Below are 25573 nucleotides of genomic sequence, written 5' to 3' on the forward strand. Positions count from 1 at the left end.
AAATCTTTCTAATGAGGGTGACACACGGGCATACTTTTAAGCGTATTAATCACCACTTAGAAATCATTCTTCACCTGCATATGCTTCTTCCTCTTCTTAGGACAAGGTTCTTCTTTTTCAGAAAGATTGGTTCCATTTCTCTAAACCACATCTATTAAAGCAGTGGCTTCTACCACTCAATTTATTCTGACAGAGTGAGGGGAAAATTATACCACATGGGAGTCTAGCAAATTAAAATGGGTGTGTTCTGAAAATTTAAGAGGGAACTAGTTTCTAAAATATTTTCTAATTACATTAATTACATCCTCTTTCTGTACAGGAAGTATCAAGATGATTATATGGGGGGGGGGGGGGAGGAAGAAAGGGTGTTAAGCTAGCACATTAACAGACCAATTCCATCGTAACTTCTTCCTTTTGTTCCTGTGAAACCTATGCTTCATACAGGTTAAAGCTGCAAAACGAAAAAAGGACTAAAGAAACTTAATTCCACGTTCATGGACAAAGCACTCAACTGAAGTATCCCAGGTCATAGGAGCTCGTGGAACCATCTGTTTTGCCGTGGTGTTAGCCTGGAAATGAGTCTAGTATCCCTAATGGTAATATAGCTTACACGTTATCCAGCCTTGGCACCACCATCTTCTGTATAATATTATTGTTAGTATGTAGAAAGCACTATTCAGGATAGGAAATGGAAACAGTAACATACTGGCTGTTAAAATACCATATAGTTCCATGCTCAATCAGTAGCTTAAACTTCTGACGTGTGTGTGTCGAGGTTTAACCCCAGCCAGCAACTAAAGCACCATGCAGCCGCTCGCTCACTCCCTGCCCCTGGTGGGATGGGGAGAGAATCAGAAGAGTAAAAGTGAGAAAACTCGCGGGTTGAGATAAGAACAGTTTAATAAGTAAAGCAAAAGCCGCACAGCCAAGCAAAGCAAAACAAGGAATTCATTCACTCCTTCCCACGGGCAGGCAGGTGTTCAGCCATCTCCAGGAAAGCAGGGCTCCATCACGCCTAACAGTTACTTGGGAAGACAAACGCCATCACTCCGAACGTCCCCCCTCTTCCTTCTTCTTCCCCCAGCTTTCTATGCTGAGCATGACGTCATATGGTGTGGAATATCCCTTTGGTCATTGGGGTCAGCTGTCCCGGCTGTGTCCCCTCCCACCTTCTTGTGCACCCCCAGCCTCCTCGCTGGTGGGGTGGGGAGAGAGGCAGAAAAGGCCTTGACTCTGTGTCAGCACTGCTCAGCAGTAATGAAAACATCCCTGTGTTATCAACCCTGTTTCTAGCACAGATCCAAAACACAGCCCCATACCAGCTACTATGAAGAAAATTAACTCTACCCCAGCCAAAATCAGCACATTCCTCAGTGAGACAGTGTGTCATGCATTGACAACAAAGGATGAAAAATTTACTTTTTTCCCCCTCATTATTAAAGAAATTACTCCCTGCCTTTTCCATACATGAGTACTTTGCAGAGTGACTTTTTAGGAGAATTTCACCAAAAAACTGAACTAAAGGGATTGCAGATGTTGGAAAAAAGACAAGCAAAGATTAATTTATCAAAGTTATAGGAGAGTTATGACATAAGGTTTGGACAGATTTCGGAGTCTGAAACTGGGCTGCCTTTTTGTCCTGCTGAAATGATTGTAACAGATGAGACAACACATCTCTAGACAGGAGGCAGAGGCTTGAGCAAGGGCTCTAGCTGAGGTGTGCTTGACCACTAGTCAAAGGTTGCCCTCAAAAGGTAATTGATTTTTAGTCCTGCTTGGAATAACACTGACATCTGTCTTAAGTGTGGGCAGTCCTTTGTATGGACATAGGCAATTCAATACTGGAAAATAAAAGGCTGATGTTGATTTTTGTAGCACAATGACACCAAATTAGAATTCTAGTAGAAAAGGCTTACAGAGTTTGACCAGCTTTTCTGAGCTTGGACACATTATTTTTCAAGAGAAAGGTGCATACCTGCCCTAGCATGAAGGTACAAAGATCAGTCTTGCACTAACACAAATTTATTTTTTTTCTCTTGGCTCCTAGGCTTCATGGAAAGGGCAGATTCCAAGAAAGTAGAAGGGAGTGAAGGTTGCTGCCTTGTGTTCAGAGCAGTGAGTGCTGCACAAATGCTTCTAGTGGAAGAGTATAGGATCATGGAAGTCTAATCTATGCTGTTGCATTTCTGATCTTGCCAGGAGAATATAATAATGTAAGGCATCCTTGAACCAGGTCACTGTTGCTGTGTCTTGTGGCTTCTTTCCAGATTCAGCTTAGGAAGATTTCCGCCTGAGAAAGGCTGAACTGCAAGGACTTGCCCCTTCTCCTGGATTTGATCTCGCAGATATTGAATTTCTAGCTGCTGCATTTCTATGATTTTCTCACTTTCCTTCTCTGCATTCAACCTCAGGACAGCTGGGCTGGACAGCAGTTCACTGGAGGGAGCTAGAAGGTAAAATCAGGGAGGATAGAGCAGAGTAACAAAGGTCCAGCTCGCAGAGTTCTTTGGCATGAACAAGGAAAGGCATCTTTCAGGGCTGAAGGAGTAGAGCTAAATAGTAAGATTCTGCAGTATTTAGCAGCTTCTACAACTAACATTACAATATAACAGGTACCACCAGGCAGACAAGCTGGAATGATATGGAGACAGTAACAGAATTGTTCACCAAGGACAAAAAGGGCTTCTGGAATGAGTGCTGACAATAAGGAAAACGTACAAGAAGCACTATTCACCTGTGTCTTGAATTGCTTGCTTTTTCTTGGTTAATCTTAGTGTTGACCGGAGGTCATGTACCTGGGTGTGGGCCACCTTCAGTTCTTGCCGCAAGTCATTAATTTCCTTAATCAGACTCACATTTTCCTGCAAAAACAATATGCCCTATGAGGAAAAGCACAGGTACTATCTGGCTCAGCAATAGGTATCTTCATATCCTTGGGAAGGACACTGGACAGTACAGAATCAGTATCACAAGCAGAAGATACAGGGTAATCAGTACAGTACACAACATTTCAGATAAGGCCATAGTAGATTTGACACAAAACATGACAGTATTCAAACCACGTTAGCTCAGTAAGCTAATATTTGTTTTGCTTTTCTGACTGCAGCTGCACTCCGAGGTATCATCTTCCTTGCCAATTCCACAGGGAAGCTCAGGTCCCTTCCTGCATTGATCCAATTAATTCAGAATTAACGTGAAGAATTCCCATTTCTCCCTCCAGTGTGTATTATTTTGCTTTTCATTTGCCACTATGTGTCTGTTCAATTAAATTATCTGTATCTCCTTGCAGTTCTTCAAAGCCCTTTTCATTAGTTCTGACAGACATCACTTTCCAACACCCCTTCCAAATTATTAAGAAATATATAAAGCATACAGAGACTTGAGATACCTACTGCTAACATGCTGTTATGTGGAAAAGTTGGCTATGTATTCATCTTTTGTTCTTGTTTTAGTCAGTTTTCAACTCATAAAAGTTCAATCTTCTAATTTTTTTAATAGCCTACCACAAAGCATCTTGCTGAAGGAGTTGTGAAAGTACAAGTGAATGTACTTTACCCATTGTTGCGACGGATTCAAAGACTTCAGCAAAACCAGTATGGGCTAATACTAGTGAAGGATGACAAAACTGTTGCTCATGATTCAGAAACAGGAGCACCATTAACTAAATATTTCTTTTCTGAATTCAAGAGAAGTGGAATTGTGTATTTGCCTCTTACAAAGACAGTGAAGTACTTTATTGCATCAACAGCTAGTGCAAATGTTAAACAGCTGCCATCATACTTGAACCAAGAATAGCAATGATTTCAGCTACCTGTGGTGGTTTTTTAGAAGTTTTGGAACACAGCACCGTTCCAACCCCTGGAACTTCATCATAAATGGCAATATTTTAAAAAGAAAAATGGCCAAAAGGCATGCTTTGGGTACCTCACATAACACCAGTCTCAAGCAACAGGGAACCACTAAAACAACAGGAGGTAAGAACAAGGATTAATGACATTTTCCTATGAAAAAGGTGTCTTCAAATCTTGATTTTTTTTTTAATGATAATTTTGGTTGATAGAGATAATTATGTTGCCATGAGAGACTTATGTAAGGCATATGATTTGGTTCCTTACAATATACTTACAAAGTATTGGCATCACAACTGAAACCTGATTAGTAACAAAGTACAATGCTTTACCGCAATTATCTGTATATAGACGCACTCAAGGAGTTCAAGTTGGCAGCAATAACTCAAGGTGCACGTACGCAGCAAGATTCTCAATACTTCACACTAAGACAAGTACATCAACTGTGCTTTAGTTTCCCCTCAGCCGAAAGTCACTGACTGGAGGAAGATTGTGGGATGTGTTAAGGTCTGAACTTGTTGGGCAAGAACAGTTGTTCTTGCAGTGGTTGTGTTGGATTCTAAATGCAGCATGAGTTGGTGAGCTTAGGCAGCCTGCTCTGAAACCATAATATTTTGTTGACTCCGACTTGTTTAATTCAAGTCTTTAAACACAGATGAAATTTGATGCTATGCATTTATCCCAGAGCTTGATCCTGAAAGGAACACATGAAGAGGATAACTTCCAAGAATCAGTCAAGGAAATTTTCTTTTGACCAGCTTTCAGGGTTAGGTCACACCATTTCTGTTAGGTGTACTTTAGTCATGAACATCTTCACAAGTTCTCTCCAAGTGGTCGAATGCTGCTATCAAATGAAGATCTTGCTTTTGGTCTATTAGACGGTATAATACATAGTATCTTGTGTGAGGCAATCTGGGCTATGTAGAAATGTCGTTTGGTTTGCTGGGTGCTAAAAGGCTGCTGGTTGACGCTGATAATGTTTTTCTGAAGGGGCATGCTATCCAGAGAGATTAGCCTTTAATTCAATCTTTGCATTCTGACAGAAAGCTTGCACTGCAATGCAATGATCATGCAATGGATTAAAATAAATGTTCATGGTAAAACTCATTGTCACAGGATGTTGTGGCAAAGTACCAATTGTTTCAGAAAAGGGATTGATCAAATGCATGGAGGATGAGGCCATCAGGTACAACTGCATGTGATGTCTGGATGCAATCTACAGCCTAGGAAGTCCCTACAGTGCTGACTGTCAGAGACAGGTAGGACATATTATAAAAATTATCATCCTATACATGCTTCAGTTCAAGCAGCGTTACTTCAAGATTATTCCATGTGTCTGTTCTTATGTATCCAAGTGACCAAAGAAGCCGTTACAAATACAGAAGGCTGGAGGGAAAACTAATAGTCTAACAACAAGCAACTTGCCAACTGGTAAGAAAATTAAAATTATCTTGACAGTTCTAATCATCTGTTGCAGCAGTCACTAGTGGAATGTACCTATGAATAGACACTCAAAGAGGAATGCACAACTCTGAAAAAGTAAGTACAACTGAGGAATAATAGAAATACAGAGCTGGAAGGCCGCCAAGACGTCATTTACTCTTTCAAAGCAAGCCCTGCCAGAAGTTTGTCTAAACTAGTCTTAAAAGCCCCCTGTGAAGGACTGGAAGACCACGATAATTCCTCCTGGCTGTAAGTCTCATTAATCTACTAGGCTTCAGAGAACTGCTTTTTCTTTGAAGAAACCAGGCTGGTTAGAACCTTTGATATCTTAATCTTCCAGATGTTTCATTAATTCGGTTTTAATCATCATTTCGTGTTAGGCTTACTGATCCAAGACATCAAGTATTATCATTATGAGCACCATCTGTCACCCCATTCCAGCAAGGAAATTCTTCAGGTTATTTTCTGAAGCCATCTCCTTTTGTGCCAAAAGGAAACATCTAACACACAGAAGGAGTAAAAAAATTAAAACAGGGCCAGGGAAGAAGATCGCTGCTGCCTGGGCCTGAAGAAGCACTATAAATAAATAGCAAAGAACAGATGACTTAGGAGGGGACTGAGGTCTAATGGTCCTGAGAAAGCATAATAAAGTAACAATGAAGAAAAGGCTAGTGAAGGGAAAAGGAAATGCTGACTGAGCAGAAGGAGATCATGGTAAGAAGAGACTGTAAAAGACCTGTCCTCCCAGGATGTTTGGTGTGGGACTTTAGATCCTCTCACTCCAGATGAAAACAAATTGGATCTTTGGCCCCAGCAGTCACAAGTTTACCTTGCCTTGTAAGGAACAAGGATTCTGAGCAAGAGATCTTGGTACAAATAAGCATATTCATAATGTGTTTCTGAACTTCCTTGAAAAACCTGGATGTGAAAAGCAGAAAGTTCTTCTGAATTCAGACCAGTAGGCATGGGACTATGTAGCCAAAGAAAGTAATTTTTTTTTCTTTTTCTTTTCTTCCTCCAAAATTACTTCTTAAACACCACCACACAGCAAGTACAGCCTGGCACTCAGACAGGTGCAAATTGACTATGACGGCAATTATAAATACTGTTTGAAATAAAAAATAAGTACATTAATTGCTTAAAAAATACCCAGGCAGCAGAGATTCCCTATCTCCTTTTACATTAGGGAGTGGGACATAAACGAAAGTATCCACAAAACATCAGGAATTTCTGACTTCAGAGATCTTGTACTTTTTGTCCAGAAAATTATAGAACTTCAGTAGCTCAATGAATACTATCCTTGAATGGAAGCACGTGAAAAACTCAGGAATTTCTGGCAAGGAAGCAAACAAAAACTGTTTCAAAGTCCTAAGAAACCATAGTGGTAAGGCTACTAAAGTCTTTTCTGTGCAGCTGCCTCCTTTTTCCCTCTCCATACCACAAGGAAAAGGCTTATTACCTGCACGATGCGCATGTAAGCAGCTTGGTGGACTTCCTGATCCTTCACCTTCTTTTTTAAAGCTGCCAAGTTCCTCTCAAGATACTCTCGCTGTCTCATGTACTCCTGCTGCAGATCTGTGTCTAATGCTTCAGTCTCCACCTGAGGGGGCACAGCATGTTGCCTCAGTAATTACACTACCAGAGAAATTCATCTGCAAGGAGAAGGTAAAGGCCCTGACTCACCGTGTCTGATTGCTGCACATACTTGGTGTAGAGCTCACGGATCCTATCCTTCATTTTTTTTGAATCCTGAATGAAGCCCACGCAATTATGAAGATCTGTTTTAAATCGTTTGATGAGAGCTTCCATATTTTGCTTCTGCAAGAATGATGTAGGTGCATTCTTATTTGGCTCATCAGAGCACTCTATCATGTGCAATTTTCTAGAAAGTCTAGTAGAACTGGTGAAAGCTCTCATACACTTTACTTCCACTTAATTTTTTAAAAATATGTCACTAAAAAAACTGCTGGGGATGTGAGCACTGCATGTCGAATAGCAGTGATAAGCCTTAGCAGTCGTATTAATCCAAGATACTTGCACTAGGTAATGTAAGTGCCAGCATCCAGAGGTCTCATCTGAAAACCGGTGGCCTATTATCATGAATGCCATCCCCCACTGTCCTTTCCCAAACAACCTACATTCTTATTTAGAAACAACACGCAAACAGTTAATGTGAGAAGGCAAGGGACAAAACATATATCAGACACATACACAACTTGATGTTTTCACATCAAGATTGCCTCTCATTCTCACTTGGTTTCTATCAGGCCCCTCCACCTGCTTCCTCAGTCCTGCACTGCCTGCTAAGCTTCTTCACCTTCACTTGCAGTCCCTTTTCCTCCCTCATGTCTGACGTGCTTGTTGTCAAACACAAGGGGTCCTTGTCTCCTCCATTAATAAGCCCAACCTTCATTTCATTCTACTAATGCCTACATATAGGTGGTAGCCTACATGCTGCTCCTGTTTAGGCCAAGTGTCCCCAGATTTCAAGCTTGGGCAGGAAAGGTTAGTCAGTTAAGCATTTGCCTCACTGCTCTGTTAAACCTGGGAGAATGTGTTGATTGAACAAACCGACACATAAATAACTGGATTTTTTTAGTATCAACTCTCTAACCTGCTTGCAGGCTTGGAAGTTTTTGGCCTTGGTCCCCACTGACCAGAGACTCCCCTGGTCCTTGGACACAGTATCCCTGAAGTTCCTGTTTGCTCAGATTAATGCTTCTGCAGTGTTCTGTCCCCACAAACTCCATTATGTAGGACCTGCACAGTGGTTGTACCCCATACCTTCTGCCTCTCTCTGTGCATCTCGCGATCAGTTGCCTTTAGCTTCTGTTGCAGTTGTGTGATGTTCAGCTTCAACTGTGTGCTTTCCTTGTGGAATCGTTCCAGCTCCCCCTCCATCTGAAAGGAAGCAGGAGGAGGAAATCAGGACTAAAAGGAGACATGAAAAAACAACACATAACAGGAAAACCAGAGACTGGAAATACAGACTTGAGGGAGTAGATCCCCCTTCAGGTTGAATTACAACACGAAAAAAGCCAATTGTGGAACAACACTGCCCTCTGTCAGAATATACAGAAAACACAAAAATGGCTATTCAACTCCCTTTTGAGCTACAGGTATTTAAGTGATGTGATGCCCCTTCATTTCCTTGAGCTGAACTGGAGCTTTACTGTTCCGTCTGAATGAAAATGGGTGAGATGGAACTTAACAATCAATACTGGAAAGAGTAAGTGCAACAATAAGAAGAACCTAATACTGAAAAGAAACTAATGCATTGAAAAGCTGTGGCTACATATGTAGAACACAAGGAAAAAAAGCAATAAGGGTACTAGAGCATTTACTGGCATGAGATGGTGACCAGAAGAGAGAACAGAGCTTTCATAATGCTAGTCTGACATACTTACAAATTGTTCATTAGTCTGCATTTTATTTAAAAGGCTTTTGTTCTAAATAAAGAGATTTATGAAAACTAATAGGTCACTGATTAGCTATGTCACCGTAGTCCTAATTTGGCTGAGCTAAAGGTACATCTATGGAGAGTTCACAGTAAGTTTCATCATAAATAAGTTGCCTCAGTGAATTTGCTGCAAGCTAAGTATGAATACATGGAAATTTTCCATGGACCAACTGATGAACAGTAATTTGTCCACGTACCTAACCCCTAAATGGAGTTATGTTTGCATAAATCTGTAACTTTTCTGAGAGAAGTTCACTCTCTCGTCCTCCAGATCCATAAAGGCAGTATCTTGCAAACTCTATATGGTCTGTGGAGGACAAACGCATAAGGACAGGATGTATGTTTAAGCAAAACTGGTATTACTCAGAGTCTAGAATTAAATACTGAAACAGGAGCTTAAATAACTATGTCGATCGCTGACAGCATGTGATAGAAAATTAAACAGCAGCTATTGTGCGTAAGTATTTTTATTAGCTGTAAAGATATTGAATCAGTGCTGTGCAACCTTGAAAAAGTCAAGGAACAAACAGGGTGGAGTCTTCCATGGGACTTGCCGGGTCATCTTTGTATTCAGACAAAGGGCTTAGTAGCAGAGGCCAAATGACAGTGTTACTCACCTCATGGATCTGCTCCTTCATTGTTTTGATATCATTTTCCCGTGATTCTATTTGCTTCTTAAATTCCTCTACTCTGTAATCCAGTACAAACTTGAACTTTTCCAGTTCCTGATTTTTCTTTTTTAGGTCATATATATGCTTCTCCTGGGAGAAATAGGTAGAGAGATCTGAATCAGACACAGCACACTCAAACAGATCCCTAGGACAAGGCACAAATACAGTAGAGGCAAAACCAGCAGTCACAGATCTAGTGGAAGACTGGACTTCAGTCACACATCTAACACAGATGGGGTGGGAAGGGAGGGGGCAAATAATGCAGAGAGCCATCTACAGATCCCAGAACAGGGGACAAGAAACTCAACATCCTGAACTTGAGCTCCCCAAGAAAAGTTTAGAACGCCAGGAAAAAACTAAAATCTTAAACTGAAGATCGCAAATTCTTTAAGTTAAAACTGAGTTTCCAGTCATGTGATATTATCACAACATGACACTATTAAAATAAAAATCTGTATTGAATTAAGGGAGGGTGACTTTGATCTCAGCCAGTTGTCCAGTTTCTCACCTTGTCTTGGATAGTGTCGGCTCTCTCTTGAATCTCTGTCTTCAGTGCCAACATGTCCTTCTCCAGTGACTTAATGATGCCTTGCAGCTTTTGCTGTTCCAGTCTCATTTCCTCAATGTCCCTGTTTCGCTCCTTGAGCTCTTTCTGTAGGCTGTTCAACTAGAGAGGCAAACAAGTAAGAACAGTCTCCAAAAGCCATGCACAATGTAGCCATCCTACTCTGTAAGACACCTTGTAGACAGTGGGGGATAAAGGATATCAAATTAAGATATGATGAAGGAGCATCACATCACTTAAATACCTGTAACTCAAAAGGGGGATGAACATCCATTTTAGCGTTTTCTGTATATTCTGACAGAATACTCACTGTACTACAAGGAATCGAGGAATTTGCATCCAGAAGCAAGAAAGGTATGGATATTATACCCAAGCATTAGCTTCAAATAACACTCAAGCCATGGAAAATTATTTTAAGGTGATCACTTGTCATACATCTCTAAAGATGTCAAAAGTAGACTGGAAAGGTGCCTAGTTCATAGCTCTTGGGTACCCTCAAAATCCCCGCCTCAGTACTAAGATCTGTGAAGCCAAGAAGGTTGGAATCAAGGAATGGTGCTGGTCAAACTGTGAGGACCCATGAAGAAATTTGTGGTGTCTAAAAGGCAACGGAACTGAAGACAGTACCATGATAATAGAGGGTATGAAGGAAGAGAACCTCCCTGTCTCCAGATAGATACTGAAGAACCTGAAAAGAAAAAATATCCCTCTAACCTCCTTAGGCAAATGTAATACCCAGCCACTAAAAGAGCTAAAAGGTTTTATGCCTCCTTAAAAATCCCTGGAGTAAAACCAATAAAAAAATGATGATGCATACAAAACACAAAGTGTTTATTGCATCGAATGAAGCAGTAGAAGTATTTTTCTAACAAAGCAATGCATTAGATCTTGGAAAAATGAAAAGGTTAATTTCTTTCCCATCATAGGATGAACAATATTATTATTTATAGTTTAAAACTATGTAAGATAAAAGAAAGTGTACCAATAAAAACACACCTCCTCTATCATCTCTCTCTAATCATATTAGCAATATAATCAGCACACAGCTTCTTCTTCTGCCCAAATATTCTAAAACTTTCAAACTGATATAAGAAGGGGCTACTGTTCTCATATGAAATGCCACATATTTACAGACTAAATTAACAGACTAAACTGACAAGCCATTAACCACATTCAGTCCTCGGCTATAGGTCTCCACATGCAAGTCTGATCCTATCACAGAATAAGAGATACCCTTTTATTCATGACTCCTGTTTCTCCTTTCAGTTGCAGGTTTGATTCCTTTTCTTCCAAGAGCTGTCTCTCATACTTGATTTTGATTTCCAGGATTTCTTGGTCTTCATCTTCTTCAATTTGTTTCTTAATTTCTTCATGTGCTTGAAGCTGCTGCCTCATATCCTCCTTTGCCTGCAGTTAAGGAAAGCAAACATTAGAGAGGACAACAGGAAGACACCAATAAAGAAGAGGAGAATTCTTTATTTGTAAGTGTGTTTCTCCTGGGAGGATCTATATTTAGTGGACTCTTCAACTGCAGCAATATAATTTCAGATAACTTCTTAGGGGATTAAAGTAACTTTAAAAACTGTTAAGACAAACATAAAAAATTCTTCTTAAAAAAATTCTTCTTAAGGCTTGGATGCTTCAGGTTAGGAACCTGGCCCAAATACTAACATCAGCAAACTTTTTCTGACAGCAGAAAATGCAAACACGAGTAACACTTGAGAAGATCTTTTAAAATTGCTGTTTCTGATGCATTAGGACCAATAACCACTCAGGTTTGCATCGGTCTCTGTATGCCTCTCTTCTCACATTCATTCCTCACATTCTTTCCAAATTGGTATTGCAACATACAGCTGCAAACAGTAATGTTGATAGAATGTATTGACTTTAGATATATTAGCATCAGTTATCTGGCTGCCCTTTGTCAAGCCAAGTCTTTGACCTCAATGTGCAGGAGTTTTTGAAGTACTCAGGGTATTTCTCTTTGTTCCCCAAAATTATGCAGGCAGGAACCTCAGGGATTCAGGAATGGAATCCACCATTTTAGAAATGTTATGTCTTCAGTAGAACAAGATGATTGACTCTTTCTTTCTTCAATTACAGTAAATGTATCATCTAACCCACATTAATAAACAGGAATTCTTGGATCTAGGAGAAGGAGAGGTGAAGCTGAGAATGCCCAAGGATATTAATCTTAGCGGGTTACTTACTCAAGGTATGAAGCCCAGAAAAGTTGGTAACTCAGCTGGGTTTTCCTCATTACTATTCTACCTGTCAACATATTTCCCCAGCGCTACAGGCAGATTAGGATTTGCATGGAGGGAGCCAACCTTTCCTCTCCTAGGGAACATTTTATCACAGTTGGAGAAAAACTTAGTCAATAATTCAAACTGCAAATCAAGTCTCCTACCTCTTCCAGCAGAACAGATTTCTCATTAAGTTTTTCCTCATAATATTCTGTTAGCTCCTTCACAGCCCTGCTTTTGCTTTCCTCCAAATTGTGCAATTGTTTCTCATATTCCTCCTGCATCCTCTGGGATTTCACTTGCAGCTCCTGGTATTTCTCATTTTCCATTAAGAGTTTCTGATTACTGTCAGATTCTGGTAACAGGAAACATATGGAATGGATAAAACTAATAGAAAAGAGAGGTGTATCCTATCCTTCTACAGTCATCAATGTCTTATTCTCTACTGTCTTTTTGGCAGCTGGTTGCAGTAAGTTACACCAGAACCACTTCATCGCTTTCTTCATCAGGGGTTTTAGACTCTGTGGCCATACAAAATTTTACATCAGAAAACCATCTCTTGAGTTTCCCACTCTTCCTTTTACTTACCACTTCACTAATAATGCCTGTTCCAAAGCTGTCATTCACCTTTCTCAGTTGTGTCTCTGAATATTCTGCTGTATCCCTGCTTGCTGCATCAGGACAGAATGTTGTTCTGTTCCAGCTTGAACAAGTCTAAAACCTACACCAAAAATCTCCTACTCTGCCATTACAACAAATTAGTAACAGCTAATTTAGGCATTCCCCTGAGATGACAAGCATGACAGAGCTGTATAAGTACAACTGTTACAGAGTATGAGTTGGCAATGGACTCATTTATGGGTGGACTTGCTTTTTGGTACTAATTTACAGTATTTCTGCTTTATCTTGATTACAAATCTGGGGTCCAGGTATTTCCATGTTGTGTGCATTGTACATTAGCCTCCTTGCTGAACTGTATGACTTCACTATTCTTGCACAGTGAGCTATAAAATAAATGAAGAAATTACTAATCTCAAAAACCAAACATCTAAGATACAGTGCCCATGTGCATGTTCTCATCATGGTCATGTGTGTGGTGCAGTTTAGACAAATGTTTGATCTGCAATACATATATGACATACATGCATTTTTCCTTGTACTTGTACTCTAGTAATCCCTCCCTGTCACATTACTTGCTATGAATCTAATGCACTTCCTCCAGATTGTAGTTACAAACACTTGTTATAGTCTAACCTAGCTGTTGCACCTCCCTGGCCTGTTTATTCATCAGCTCAGACAGTTGAAACTGGTGTTGTAGCTCCTGTTTTTCTTTCTCTGCCTGTAAAATCTGGGGAAAAAAATAAGAAAAATACATTTTAATTTGAAACTAGGCAAAGCAGTGTCCAAATTGTTTGTGCTCTTGCCCATGTTGGGGAACACATACACAACAGAATTTATGTTTGAAGTCTCTCACCAAAATTCAGATGCCATGTGTCACTAAGCCCAGTTTTCCCAGAGATTAGTTTGTTATGACAAGTTACAAAACTATGGAAAGCTAAGGGAAAGTAGCAAATGGAGTTCATATAATACAGGGTACTGTATAATCCTAATCTAACAAGAAAAGTTTGTGAGGTACAAAAGCCTCCACTTCTTTGTGTGTGCCTGCTTGAGGAGAATTTGCAGTTCCACAAATTGTTGTCCAGATATTAAGATTCAAGCTGCTTCCTGTCTCACTTGAAGCAACCATGAGGTCCTAAAACACTGACATTTGCATAGAATGATATAAACCTAAGCAAAAGTGAGTTTTGAATGCCATTTGCTTGGAATGTCTGACTACCACTACAAATGACTTAATCTTCCAAAAAAGCACAAAGAACTGGAACAAGAAAATGGATGAGAAATTTCTCAGAAAAGTTGGGAATTGTACCATAGGTACAATTTTTTACTTTCTTCTCATAACAACTGTATAGGTCTTGCATAAGCAGAAATACTCCATTTGCCTGCCAGACACAACAACTAGAAAGGTCAGCCCCAAGCTTGTCCAAATGTGTCGTTCACTTTAATCTTAACACGTACTGATACTCAGACAGGACGTACAACCTGCCTGCCTAGAAAACTTTTATTCACCTTCAAGGGATTTCCTTGCAAGCTTATAATCAACAAGCCTAAAGAAGTTTCATCATAGCTGAGATTTTTATAACTCTATAGCCAAGCGCTAGCCATGAAAAGACCTGAAGAACTGCAGAAGAAAACCAGCACAGGTAAAACACAGGTCTATAAGAAGTGAAATGGCTTTCTTGTAAAAGGTCAAGCTGTATGAAGATGAGGAAAAATAGAAAGGTTAAAACTCAGGTTACTTAAATGCAAAAACCACAATGAGAAAAGCCAAAGAGCCTGAGGAACTACTTGAAGAAAACATTAAAATGAATAATTAAACTTCCTCAAAAAAATCAAAATCAGAAACCTGCCAGAACATTTGTTGGGCCAAAAGACAAGAAAGGTATAAAAGGAGCACTTGAAAATGACAAGAACATAACATAATAAAACTAGTAAGTAACTTGGCAAGCTTTCATACTGGAATCCTTCTTTATGCGGAGTCAAACTGAAACACTGCTTGAAGAGACCGAGTACAACTCAACAAAATAAGCAGTAACAAATCACCAGGACAGGATAATATTAATCCAAAAGCTCGAAAAGAACATGAGGTTGACAGAATTGAATCATGTGATATGTAATCTCTCACTTCAAGCCATCTCACTGCCAGAGTAATTGCTATTGGATCACTTGCCTTCTAACTCTAAAAAGGGTCCAGAAATATAGCAAATTACAGGTCAGAAAGCTGGTGTGTGCACCAGACAGATGGACAGAATAGAATTAACAGACACAGAGAAATAAGACACTGGGAAGAACTATTGTGGCTTTTGCCTTTCAGGGAAGTCCTGCTTCATGACCACAGAGAAATCAATAAACACATGAACAGAAGAAATCCAGGGAATATATTTTACTTCTATTTTCAAAAAGCATACAAGACACCCCAGCAGATGTTCTTACAAAAGCTAAGCGGCCAGGGCATAAAGAAGGCGGCAATAAAAAGAATAATTGTTGGATCTTGCAGCAGCTGCAACCGTATACGTGACGGAGCTTTTAAGGCGTGGTCCCATTTCTACTCAAGGGTGATACAGCTTACTGATCCTTGGTCTCAGGCAGCTTTTATCGCTGGAACTGTTTTTATGTGAAGATACTTATAGGCTACCTAGGAGAACTCTTGCATCCCCTTGTACTTACAAGAGACTTGACTCAAAGGTAGCTTCATGCTTTACAAATATCAAGAACATCTTTATTAGAAAGGAATGCTTCATTTTTTAGATGCTTCATGGCATTCATACATATATAATGCAAGCTTGAATTCAACTCTTCAGTGAAAGATTTCTTGGTATTTGGTTCTGCAATATGAATCATACCTGGTGTTTGGTTTTAAGGGAGCCTATTTCCTGAGTGAAATTCTCTTCTAATTCCTTTATTTTTTCATCACAGTACATGTCCTTGAGACGTAGCTGGTAATCATTTTCTGTCTGTAGCTCTTTCACACGGATCTGCAGGTCTAGCATTGCCTGACTCTGTTAGGACATGGGTGAGAAGACAGTTTTAACAGAGAGATTATTTGCCATTAGCAACAGCTTGTTAAGGATGTTTTATTTACATGCACATATTTATGAAAGACAGCCTTTGAAGAGAATTTTCAGACAGACAGACCAAGAAGAAGTTCCAGAAGTAAGGTTCCTTTGTCATCTTACAAGATGGTTTATAGAAATGCAGCTTCTGACTTCTCTAATCCATTAAAACTGCTTTCAGGAGATTGGGGAAAGTATTAGAGAAAAGTCTAAACTTTTCTCCACACTCACTGTTCATACAATGCAGTTTGCATATTAACAAGCAGCTGCAGCTACTTGCTGTAACCTCTTTTTATGATGAAAGCCATGCAAGCCCTCTTAAAGAGAAGGCCATATAGGAACAGCTAGTCACAAACATCATGCAAATGTAATTCATAAGCTGTGCACTAGGAATCCTATGGTTCATGTTCACAAGTTTCTCCTCCTACCTTCTCTTCTATATCTGATCTCATGATCAGTACTTCCTCAGCATACTCAACTTCCTTTTCCCATTTCAGTATCCCGCCTCCTTTATCATACACTTTCCAGATAAATATAGAGCCATCCTCTGAGGCAGTCAGCAGAAATAGGTCATCGTTTGTTACGGACATCTTAAAAGGAAGAGACAACAAAATAATAGTAGAGACAAGGATGAATGGAGACACAGTTTTATTTTATACCGAATTTTTCTCCCCACCCACATACTCCCTGTCATTTCTACAACAGAAAGTCAACAGTGGAAATATTAACATAGTCCCACTACCAACAGTTTGATTATGTCCTCTACTCCTGCTCCACCCTGGTCCAGACAACAGGAGAAGGGAAAGAAAAGAAGAACACGTGAAGACATTGGATCTGCTTCTGCTCTCAAAGCTGTAGGAAGATTTTTAAAAACATGGAACAGAAAAGACCTTCTAGACAGTTATAGCACAGACAGGCAATTTATATGACAATTCCAAAGGTCTCCAGCTTTTTTCTTTGAGAAGTCGTTTGAGCAACAGATGGCTAAACGTTTTCTTTTGAATCTGCAAATAAGCCCACCAAGAACTATCTAGTAATAACTGCTGTCACCTCCTCCAGATCCCCTGTGACTGCGTGGCCTGGCATAGCTTACCTGGAAGCTGACACAGCTTACGAGTGAGGTGAAAGTAGAGTTCCAATAACTGAAGTTCATAGCCTAATGTTGGACTGTGCAGCTCTAAGTCAAGGTGCTGTATTTGACAGTGATACTTAAAATGCCAAAATTACAAACAGTTTTAACAAGACAGAACATGTGGCTTTGTGGAGAAAGTGCGCTGAAATGTTCCATGGTTGCAGGCTCTACTCATCATATCCCCACCTTTCAGATGCTGTTCATTAGCCCTTTAGAAATACACTCTGGTTAGCAGTCCAGCACTGCAATCTCTTCTGCTCTTTACCCTGGCATCAAGTTGCTTAATACATTTATCTCATTCCTCCTTCCATTCTCACAAGAGGTTTTCAAGCCAACTTTATCTTCCTCTTTCCAGAAAGAGCTATATCAAAGTTCTCCACCAGGGATATGCCATGTTACATATCCTGGTGCAAGCCACTTTTTAGCCAACAACAGCTTATCCAGTGACATCTACTTCTAGAGACAGGACTTCTATGAATGCTGTAATATTCATTCTCCACGTGCAGGCTCAACCTTAGTTTTAACATATCATGCTATGAAATGGGAAGGAGAATCAGCACTAAAGGAGACGTGTGCAGCTGGTTTCACAGGGAAAAGAAAGTACTCTATGTTACCTTTGTAACAGCACCTGCATGGGCCTGATACTCATTGAAATCCTTCATCAAAGGTAATGGGTATTTCATAGCTCGAATTGTCCCCAGAGATGTACCAACAAATACCATGTGCCCAGAATGAGAAACAGTTACTGCAGTATAAACAACACCGAAAGCAGGCACTTCATGCTGGATCTAAAAAAAAAACAACCAAAAAAACCACAAAAAAGCCTCATATTACATTAAGTTTCCCAATACTATTTGATTACTTACTGCATGAGAAGTTGTCATACCTCTGCCTGCAGCAAATAATGCAGTTAAAAGAATCTACATGCCTATAGGAGTAAAGCCATGAACAATAATTAGTATTAAGCTTTATAAATATGCCCTTTTAAAATTTCAAGGCAAGTTCCACAAGTTGATCACTTCTGAAAGATGTAATGGTTATCACGTACAATTTACTACTTTTCTGGACAAAAAAAAAAAAAAGCACGTAGTGGTAGATGCAATACACTTGTATTTCAGCAAAACAGTTGATACAATATTGCCAAGTTAGTTTGTTAGCTGGATTAGAAGATTTCTAGGTAAATCCAAGTAAAGTTCAACAAAATCGTGGGTTTCATGGTAAAGGACATAAGAACACAAGAAAAGTGTCAGTAAATATCGCAGCTATCAAAACCAGACTGACTCCTACTTTCCAAATGGATGACAAGGAAACCAAAGCACTAGTACCCTCCCCAGAGAACTTAGCAAAATCCCAGAGTGCTTGTTAGCTCACCAAAGACTCTGAAATTTCTTTGAGAGTTTGGTCAGATCCAACAGCAAAGATGATTTTGGCATCAGAAGACAGGGCAATGCTGCTGTAGATGCAGGACTTGAGCACACACTCTGACTCCCTTTTACCTGTCAACAAGTTCCACTCATACACAGCACCATGTGTGTCACAGGAGACAAATTTAGTGTCATCTGCGCTCCATTTAACTGCATGTATCTGGCAAAAGCAAAACACACCAAGGAGCCCGATGTGTAAGTTATAGACATACAACGTGGAGTCATTTTACTGGTAAATCCATGACAACTTTGGAATCATACTTCTAAGCCTTATTTAAAAACCCCTAGATGTTTCTCAACTAATTCCATTTTAGCATTAAAAAGAGAAAAATCAGTAAGAACTACTTTATGAACACACTGTCAGGAAAAAGCTGATTTCAATAATGAGTAGTATATTTTATTTTTATAATTTATTACTGGGATATTTTTCCTGGTTCAGCTACCTGCCAATCATTCGCCTTCAATTTAAGGACAGACTCTTTAGATTTATCTAGTGCATGCATACATGGACTTGTGACCAAAGACTGACTTTTGTATTTCTATTTTTAATTTTTGGGCCCATTTGTGATCCAAAACTGTACTTTACCTTTTCAAAATGCATCTTACCAACTATTCATACTTTAATGAGTTGTATCGTATAGGATTTGTTTACTAACCTTCCCACTATGTCCTTTCAGATTATTAATATTCTCAAAGGTGATGCTGGAATAAATTTGAATCACATTTCCATTAACTGCAGCAAAAAGATGGCCTCCGTTACTGAATGAGCACTAGAAAAACAACATAACCACCCCTTATTGTAGATGCAGTGGATAAAAAAATTCATGCATTGAATTCCAATGACATCATCTATTATCAGAATGTTACACAAAAAGAAAACTCCATGACATAGGTAGCCTCTTACTGCTTTCTTAATCGGTGCTTTCCCCTGTAAAATTCAGTCTTTGAGTATTTCTGAGCAAACTACCCCTTCTGCTGCTTCCCAGGTCCACAGTTATGCATCAGCCTCCAGGCTTATTTTCCAATAGTCGGAATCCTTTTCTCTATGCTTCGATATCCTAAATCCTACTAGGATCTATTGGAGAGGTTTCTATCCTCTGTCATGTTCTTCACCACTCTGCTCCCTATAACTCCCCAATTTCATTTTTGCACCACTCCTTACCTCTCTACACTTTCTTACAGCAAACTCCTTGAAAACATGCATGTCCTCATACAGTAGACTTATAAATCGTAGTTTGTCAGAAAACCCAACCAAACAGAAAAGGCCAGTGGGATGAAGTGATACTGTGTATGCTTCCTCCCGAAATTCCTTACACAGCTCCAAAGTGCTGAAAGAGAAAACCATTGTGCAGTATGGAACAGAACAAACTCCCTATGCACGTCTGACAGGACAATATCTGGCCAGGCAGGGACACCTGCAGCTACAATCCAACTCTGCCTTGTCCTTGAGGAAATGTGGTGTCATTCAGTTAAGTAATGATCACTCGATGTTACAGGAAACACATGCAAATCTGAACTTTCTGGTTCACAGAGAAGGTGTGGAAGGTGCAAGAGCAAATCCTTGTTTACTGTAATATAATGAAGAAGGTAAATGAACCGCTGATTGCAAACCTTCATCTCTTCTGAGATTTGTTCTCCTCCCCCTCTCCTTCCATAGAACCTTAAAAGCTGGAGTAATTTTGCTTAAGAACTGTGGCTACAAAGCAGGAGATGGGACAGCAGTATCTTAAGACAAAGCTGAATGAAACATTCCTGAAGATTTTTTTTTTCCAAAACACATGAGAAGTATGACATAAAAATGGCTTAATAAGAAAAAGCTTTGGATTCTTTTGGCACTGGTTTTAAAGGCACTGCATATTCACACTCCCCAAATCATGTCAGTAAGACCATTTACATCCACACCACACAAGACTTTTATCAGAACACCACTCTCATTCATATGAGATTGCTGCTGTTGCCTGCTAAATACAATATACAAAAAAGCAAGAGGTAATAACAAACACAAACAACTCTTTACTTCGTCTTGTAATTCCAGATGCGGACAGATCTATCCAGGGAACAAGTAGCAAGAATGGGTTTCCAAATACAGATGTCCAGACCAGTGATCGAAGCAGAATGCAATGGAAAATTCAGATACGCAAAATAAGCTGCCTTCTCCTGAGAAGCAATGAGAGCATAAAAAAAATCACAGATATTTCACTGCAGGCAGTAAGTCAGGTAAGAAATCTATCATAGCTCTTTGCATACAGTAATCAAATAGATTTGAGGAAACCACTTAATCCTTTCACTGCACCAGTCTGAAGATAATAATGTTAAAAACATAACAATGTTAGAATCAGTTTTAACTTTATAATTAATAATCAAGAAAAGTGATGCAGGGAAGATGTAGACTCCATAGTCCTCATACACTAGTGAGAGCGGAACATAATCGTAGGTGTCCAAAGAAATGCAAATTAGATAAATAAATAAAACTGGACCCGCAAGAATTCAGTTAAGACCTTCTGGTCAGACAGATATTTAAAAATAATCAAGTGCTGAGTGATAAGCAACTTAACCAGGATGTTTAGCTATTACATGCTGGAAGTGAAGCACCAATAAAATTTTAGGCTGCATGCAGAAAAAGGACCCATAACTACAAACCCCCTTCCTGTAAAGATCTTTCTGTACGTCTGTACGCAGGTTAGGTATTTAACTCCATGCAAGTCTATTTCATGATAATAAATTTATCTCTTGTCTTTGCATTATTTAATTCCTTCAGAGCAGGGAATGTTTTTCATTATGTTTGTCCTTCACAAAGAGGTTTCACTTCCAACTAGGACTTCAACAACTATTATTTTAGAGTAACATGAGATTCCCATGGCTGTTTCAGCTTTATCGCTGCGTTAAAGTTTCCACATACTACAGTGGAGCATAAACTACTACAGTTACGTTAAAAATCTCTGTGTTAAAGCCTTACTTAAGTGGTTCAACAGTGACACGGACCCTTAAATAGTCTTAACAGTGTCCTCTATCATTCTGCTGAATAACATCAGGTATTCATATGGAGGGATGCTTGAGCAAGGGGCTACTGAAATACAGCTCTCAGAGAAGCATGCAGAGCACTTCCTATCACGAGCTTTCAGGGTTCAGACGCTATCTGATGAATTTTATGAGAATGCATCATAGAAAGCGACACTGAATAGCCTGTGCCATTACAATACACCCCTTACTGGACATGATGGCTGTGGAACGTGCTAAAATTGCACTCACCTTCATAAGATCGGTGGAGAGCATAGTAAATATGTAAAGCTGATTTTTATTTGTATTAACGACCATCGTTTCCTCAGAGGGGCTGAAGCATATGCATATTATGTCCTGTCTGCCTGACTGTTTTGGCTCACTGCTGAACAGGTCCCAAGGAAGCTGCACAAGAAATGCATCCCATGGGGTATTCCAGGTCTCCATGTTTTAGTAGTAGGCGTGCACACACACACAAACTTTTGCTGTAATGCTACTCTAATAAGCACATACATAATATCAGTAAGACAACTTGGATATTTAATACTACATAACTACTGCAAGGCAGGCAATAGGGGACAAGATAATCTAACTGTATCTACAGCATTACAGCTGAAAAAAGCATCAGAGGACATTTCAGCAGTAATCTTAAGTACCGCATTAAACAAAAATGAAAATGGTAGCAGAAAAACATGGAGAAAAAAACCTAGCAAGTGTAAGAATGAAAACTGCCTGAAAATTGTGATCTCAGAATAACAGTTCTTTGCAGTGTATCATTCAGGTTGATAACAATCTTATTACAGGGTCTTGTGCATAGGGAAGATCTGACCTTTTAGGCCCAGAGTATGAAGGCTTGACCAGGTCATCAGAGTTAAATGTTCTTATCCAGAGACTGCAGTAAGTCAATGCATACAGCTCACTATGGAACAGTTAGAAATCTCACCAGATTACTTAAGAGTAAGAGTGCACAAGGCTCATGACAGCTGTAATAAATATCTAAGGGGAGAAAAGCTTTGCCTTGGAAAAAAACAAGCAGCCTAGTTCTTCAAAACTGATGTAGACTACTTCTTAGCTCCAGAAGTCTCCATAAATACAAGTTTCTTAAAGGTTTCCTGAAGTTTAGCAGCCTCAAAGCACATTTTACATGTGGGAACATGCAGAGCTACCTTGCAAAAGGACATCTGTCACTGACTTTCAGTGTGACCTCTGGCAACTCCCTTCCTTTCGACATCACCAGGACAGTTAGCTAATGCTTACAATGTAATTTAGAGATGTGCTAAAAATTATTATTAATAACTGAATTGGAAGCACACACCCACACCCCAAACAGGCCTCTGCTGCATAGTTGCTTGGAAAGGCTTTTTTCTCCCTACCCAGATTTGTTGACTCTCCTTGTAGACTTCCTTTCCCTTGGTCTTCTCAAACAGAAGAACAACTCCTGGGCTAGATGAACATGCAAAGCCTCTGGAATAAGCTGCAACTGCAGATATTTGAGGCAAAGAATCCTGTTGTGAACCATTATCTTCAGAGGCCAGTCCACAAGAGACATCAGAAGAACTGCAAGCAGGAAATGCATAAAGACTGAAGAATAAAGAAGGACAAAACAAAAAATGTTTATCAGCAGCGATCAAAATATTATAACCCATTCATAAACTGGACAAGAAGGAAATAAGTGAATGGCCTGCAACTAATCTGCATGCACAAGCTTGAAACTATTATTAATAGTATTTAACAAAGATTTACCTCTCATATTCTTCTGTTGTTGCATCTTCTTCTAGTTCCCTGGGTATTTTTTTGTACTCTACACTTGTTTCCCAGTGCAGCTCTCCAGTTTCAAACAAGATAAGTTTGCCTGTGTCAGTGCCACATATTACTTCCTCCTCGGACAGCCAGGCGTGGCACAAGTAGTTTTGCGGCTCTCCCTTTTGTAAATTCATCTGCTTCAAAGTTCCTTCGCTGTACTTAAAAAGTTTAAAAAAGCCATTTCCAGTGATACAAACCTGTGCATTGTCTTGAGGACTAAAGCTCACCTATGGAACAAAAGAGAGAGAAATTATTTTATACAACTATGTTCACAAATATGCAAATATTATACCTGTTCTGAAGACTTTCAATACCAGATAGAGGAAAACAAACAAGGGAAGAAGGTTCATAGAAACATACAGGAATAGAGAAGAGACTAAGAAATAACCATAACTACATATTGCAGTTTTCCTCCTTTCAAAACTGTGTATATCAATTTTACACGATGCTACAAATACATTAACTCTATTAAGCTAAGACACTATCTGAATCACAATGCAATACCGAAGAGAAAGTTGTCTCTGCCCTTCAGGATTAAATGCCAACAGTAAGGCCAAAATACATCTTTATTGCTGATTAGCAAGTTTTTCAGGTAGCAAGCTTCCTGAAAAGTGGGACCATTCATTCTTAAAGGCCAGGAATAAATTCTGTATTTCTGTATTTCAGGCAAACCTTGCCCATTATGCATATTAATTCACATAATTGGGTGTTTATAGGTGAAAACAGTGGAATAGCCATCTCAATAACCAACATGAAGGATAGCAGGGGTACTTAGACGTCATTTTTCATGCTTAATGGGACTTTAGACAGCAGTTGCCTTCACAGTCATTCTCCTCTCTTTAGGAATTGAGCTCATGAAGTCAGTAGTTCACCCAACCTCTGCTTGTAGCTGTACCTCAGGAAAAATGGCAGCTAGGGTCCAACCAACCCATGTACTGAAAGCCTCTTACCTCCCTGCAAGAAAGATACTAAATAAGGGCACCCAAAGCAGGATGCAGGAGTGCCATCAGCCTGCTCCTAGCCACTCTTCCCGGGCTACTCCTCTGATCCGCACATAGAACAGACTGCAGGAAGGAAAAGGTGCATGAGCATGCCGAGAGCTTCCAAGATGTGTGCTACACCTACTGAGCACAGCCAATATATTTAATGAGTGTTTCTGCAGGGACACAGGGGACACATTGCACATGCACTGGCCAACTGAATTAGCCACATACCGTAGATCTCATATGATGTAAGAGAATCTCATGTCATACGGACATGAGAATGTCCATAATGGGTCAGAACAAAAATTCATTCAGCCCAGTGTCCTATTGCAGCTGACGCCAAGACAGGCCACAGAAACTGTATATAATCTACAGTGTGGAGCCCTCTACTCCCTCTCTTGCCCTGGATAGAAGCCACGTGGCCACAGGAAAACGTACCTGTCCACATATCCTGCAGATTGAACTTACGTGCTACCTGGCACCCAGTACTTGTTGAACTATGTTTGATCCTTTTATCTGTCTTTTTGAAATAGTGCAATAGGCTCCCAAAGATCCAGTCATTTGTGAATCAAAATGTTAAAAATGAGCCACAGAGACGCTGGCCCAGCTCAGTTTTGGAGGCAGGTGTGTGCACCCCCATACCCTTGCAAGGTCGGGGTGGGAGCTGAATGGGCCTGGGGCTGACACGGCGGACGTGGAGCCCGTGAGGGCTGTGGCCGTTACCTGGCAGATGCCGCTGCCCAGGGCCTCGATGCGGACCGCCGCCATCAGCCGCTGCTTCTCCCAGAGCCAGTAGGTGAGGTGCCCCTCGGGGGGGGCCGTGGCGGCCGCCAGGTACCGGCAGTCGGGGGAGAAGGCCAGGGACACGGCCTCCCGGGCCGGCAGCTCGGCGGAGGCCAGCGTCCTCCGCCGCCGCGCCGGCACCGACGACAGCTCGTGGACCGTCAGGGACGGCTGCTCCGCCACGGTCTCCGAGACGGCCAGGTACCGCCGGTTGGGGCTGACGGCCAGCGCCTGCACGCCCCGGCTCTTCTCGGTGCCTGCAGGGAGGAGAGGGGTCAGGGCGGGTCGGGGCCGGGGCCGGGGTCGGGGTCGGGGTCGGGGCCACCTGGGATGAACTTGTGCCATTTCTGCTCGAGGTGGAGCCGGAGGCAGCCCGTCCCCGCCGCGTGCAGCACGACCTGGTCCTCCAAGAAGCAGACACCGCCGGCGACCCGCGGCCGGCAGCCGAAGACGGCCACGGGCTCCGCCACCACCGCCGACATGCTACTGCTGCTGCTGCCGCCGCCGCCGTCGCCGTGGCAACGGCGGCCCCGGCACCCCCGGAAGC

The 25573-nt window shown here is 40.7% G+C and overlaps 1 protein-coding gene across 1 annotated transcript; it reads right to left on the reverse strand.

Annotated features, from left to right (window-relative positions):
• Window positions 1-890: 890 nt before the first annotated feature.
• CFAP57 (cilia and flagella associated protein 57) lies at window positions 891-25523 on the reverse strand. Its single transcript, XM_076340419.1, has 22 exons — window positions 25352-25523; window positions 24967-25283; window positions 23201-23487; window positions 22831-23038; window positions 21710-21862; window positions 20478-20617; window positions 19623-19788; window positions 19117-19230; window positions 18408-18620; window positions 17651-17824; window positions 16333-16494; window positions 15695-15850; window positions 13488-13581; window positions 12398-12588; window positions 11221-11394; window positions 9931-10089; window positions 9369-9512; window positions 8076-8192; window positions 6975-7109; window positions 6751-6891; window positions 2735-2861; window positions 891-2446 (listed from the first exon to the last, which is right to left on the reverse strand). The coding sequence occupies exons 1-22, from the start codon at window positions 25506-25508 to the stop codon at window positions 2235-2237; spliced, it is 3741 nt and encodes a 1246-aa protein (XP_076196534.1). The 5' UTR covers window positions 25509-25523; the 3' UTR covers window positions 891-2234.
• Window positions 25524-25573: the final 50 nt, after the last annotated feature.

The sequence above is a fragment of the Aptenodytes patagonicus genome, chromosome 5 (assembly GCF_965638725.1).
Source record: "Aptenodytes patagonicus chromosome 5, bAptPat1.pri.cur, whole genome shotgun sequence".
Taxonomy (NCBI): domain Eukaryota; kingdom Metazoa; phylum Chordata; class Aves; order Sphenisciformes; family Spheniscidae; genus Aptenodytes; species Aptenodytes patagonicus.

Bases quoted from the DNA above. Each gene is read 5' to 3' on its own strand.
- CFAP57 (XM_076340419.1), bottom strand. From the start codon at position 25,508: ATGTCGGCGGTGGTGGCGGAGCCCGTGGCCGTCTTCGGCTGCCGGCCG. The intron at 23,039-23,200 runs GTAAATCTTTGT...TTTATTCTTCAG, and splicing joins ACAACAGAAGAATATGAGAG to TCTTTATGCATTTCCTGCTT. The intron at 18,621-19,116 runs GTTAGTAAACAA...TGCTTTTGCCAG, and splicing joins TGAAAGGACATAGTGGGAAG to ATACATGCAGTTAAATGGAG.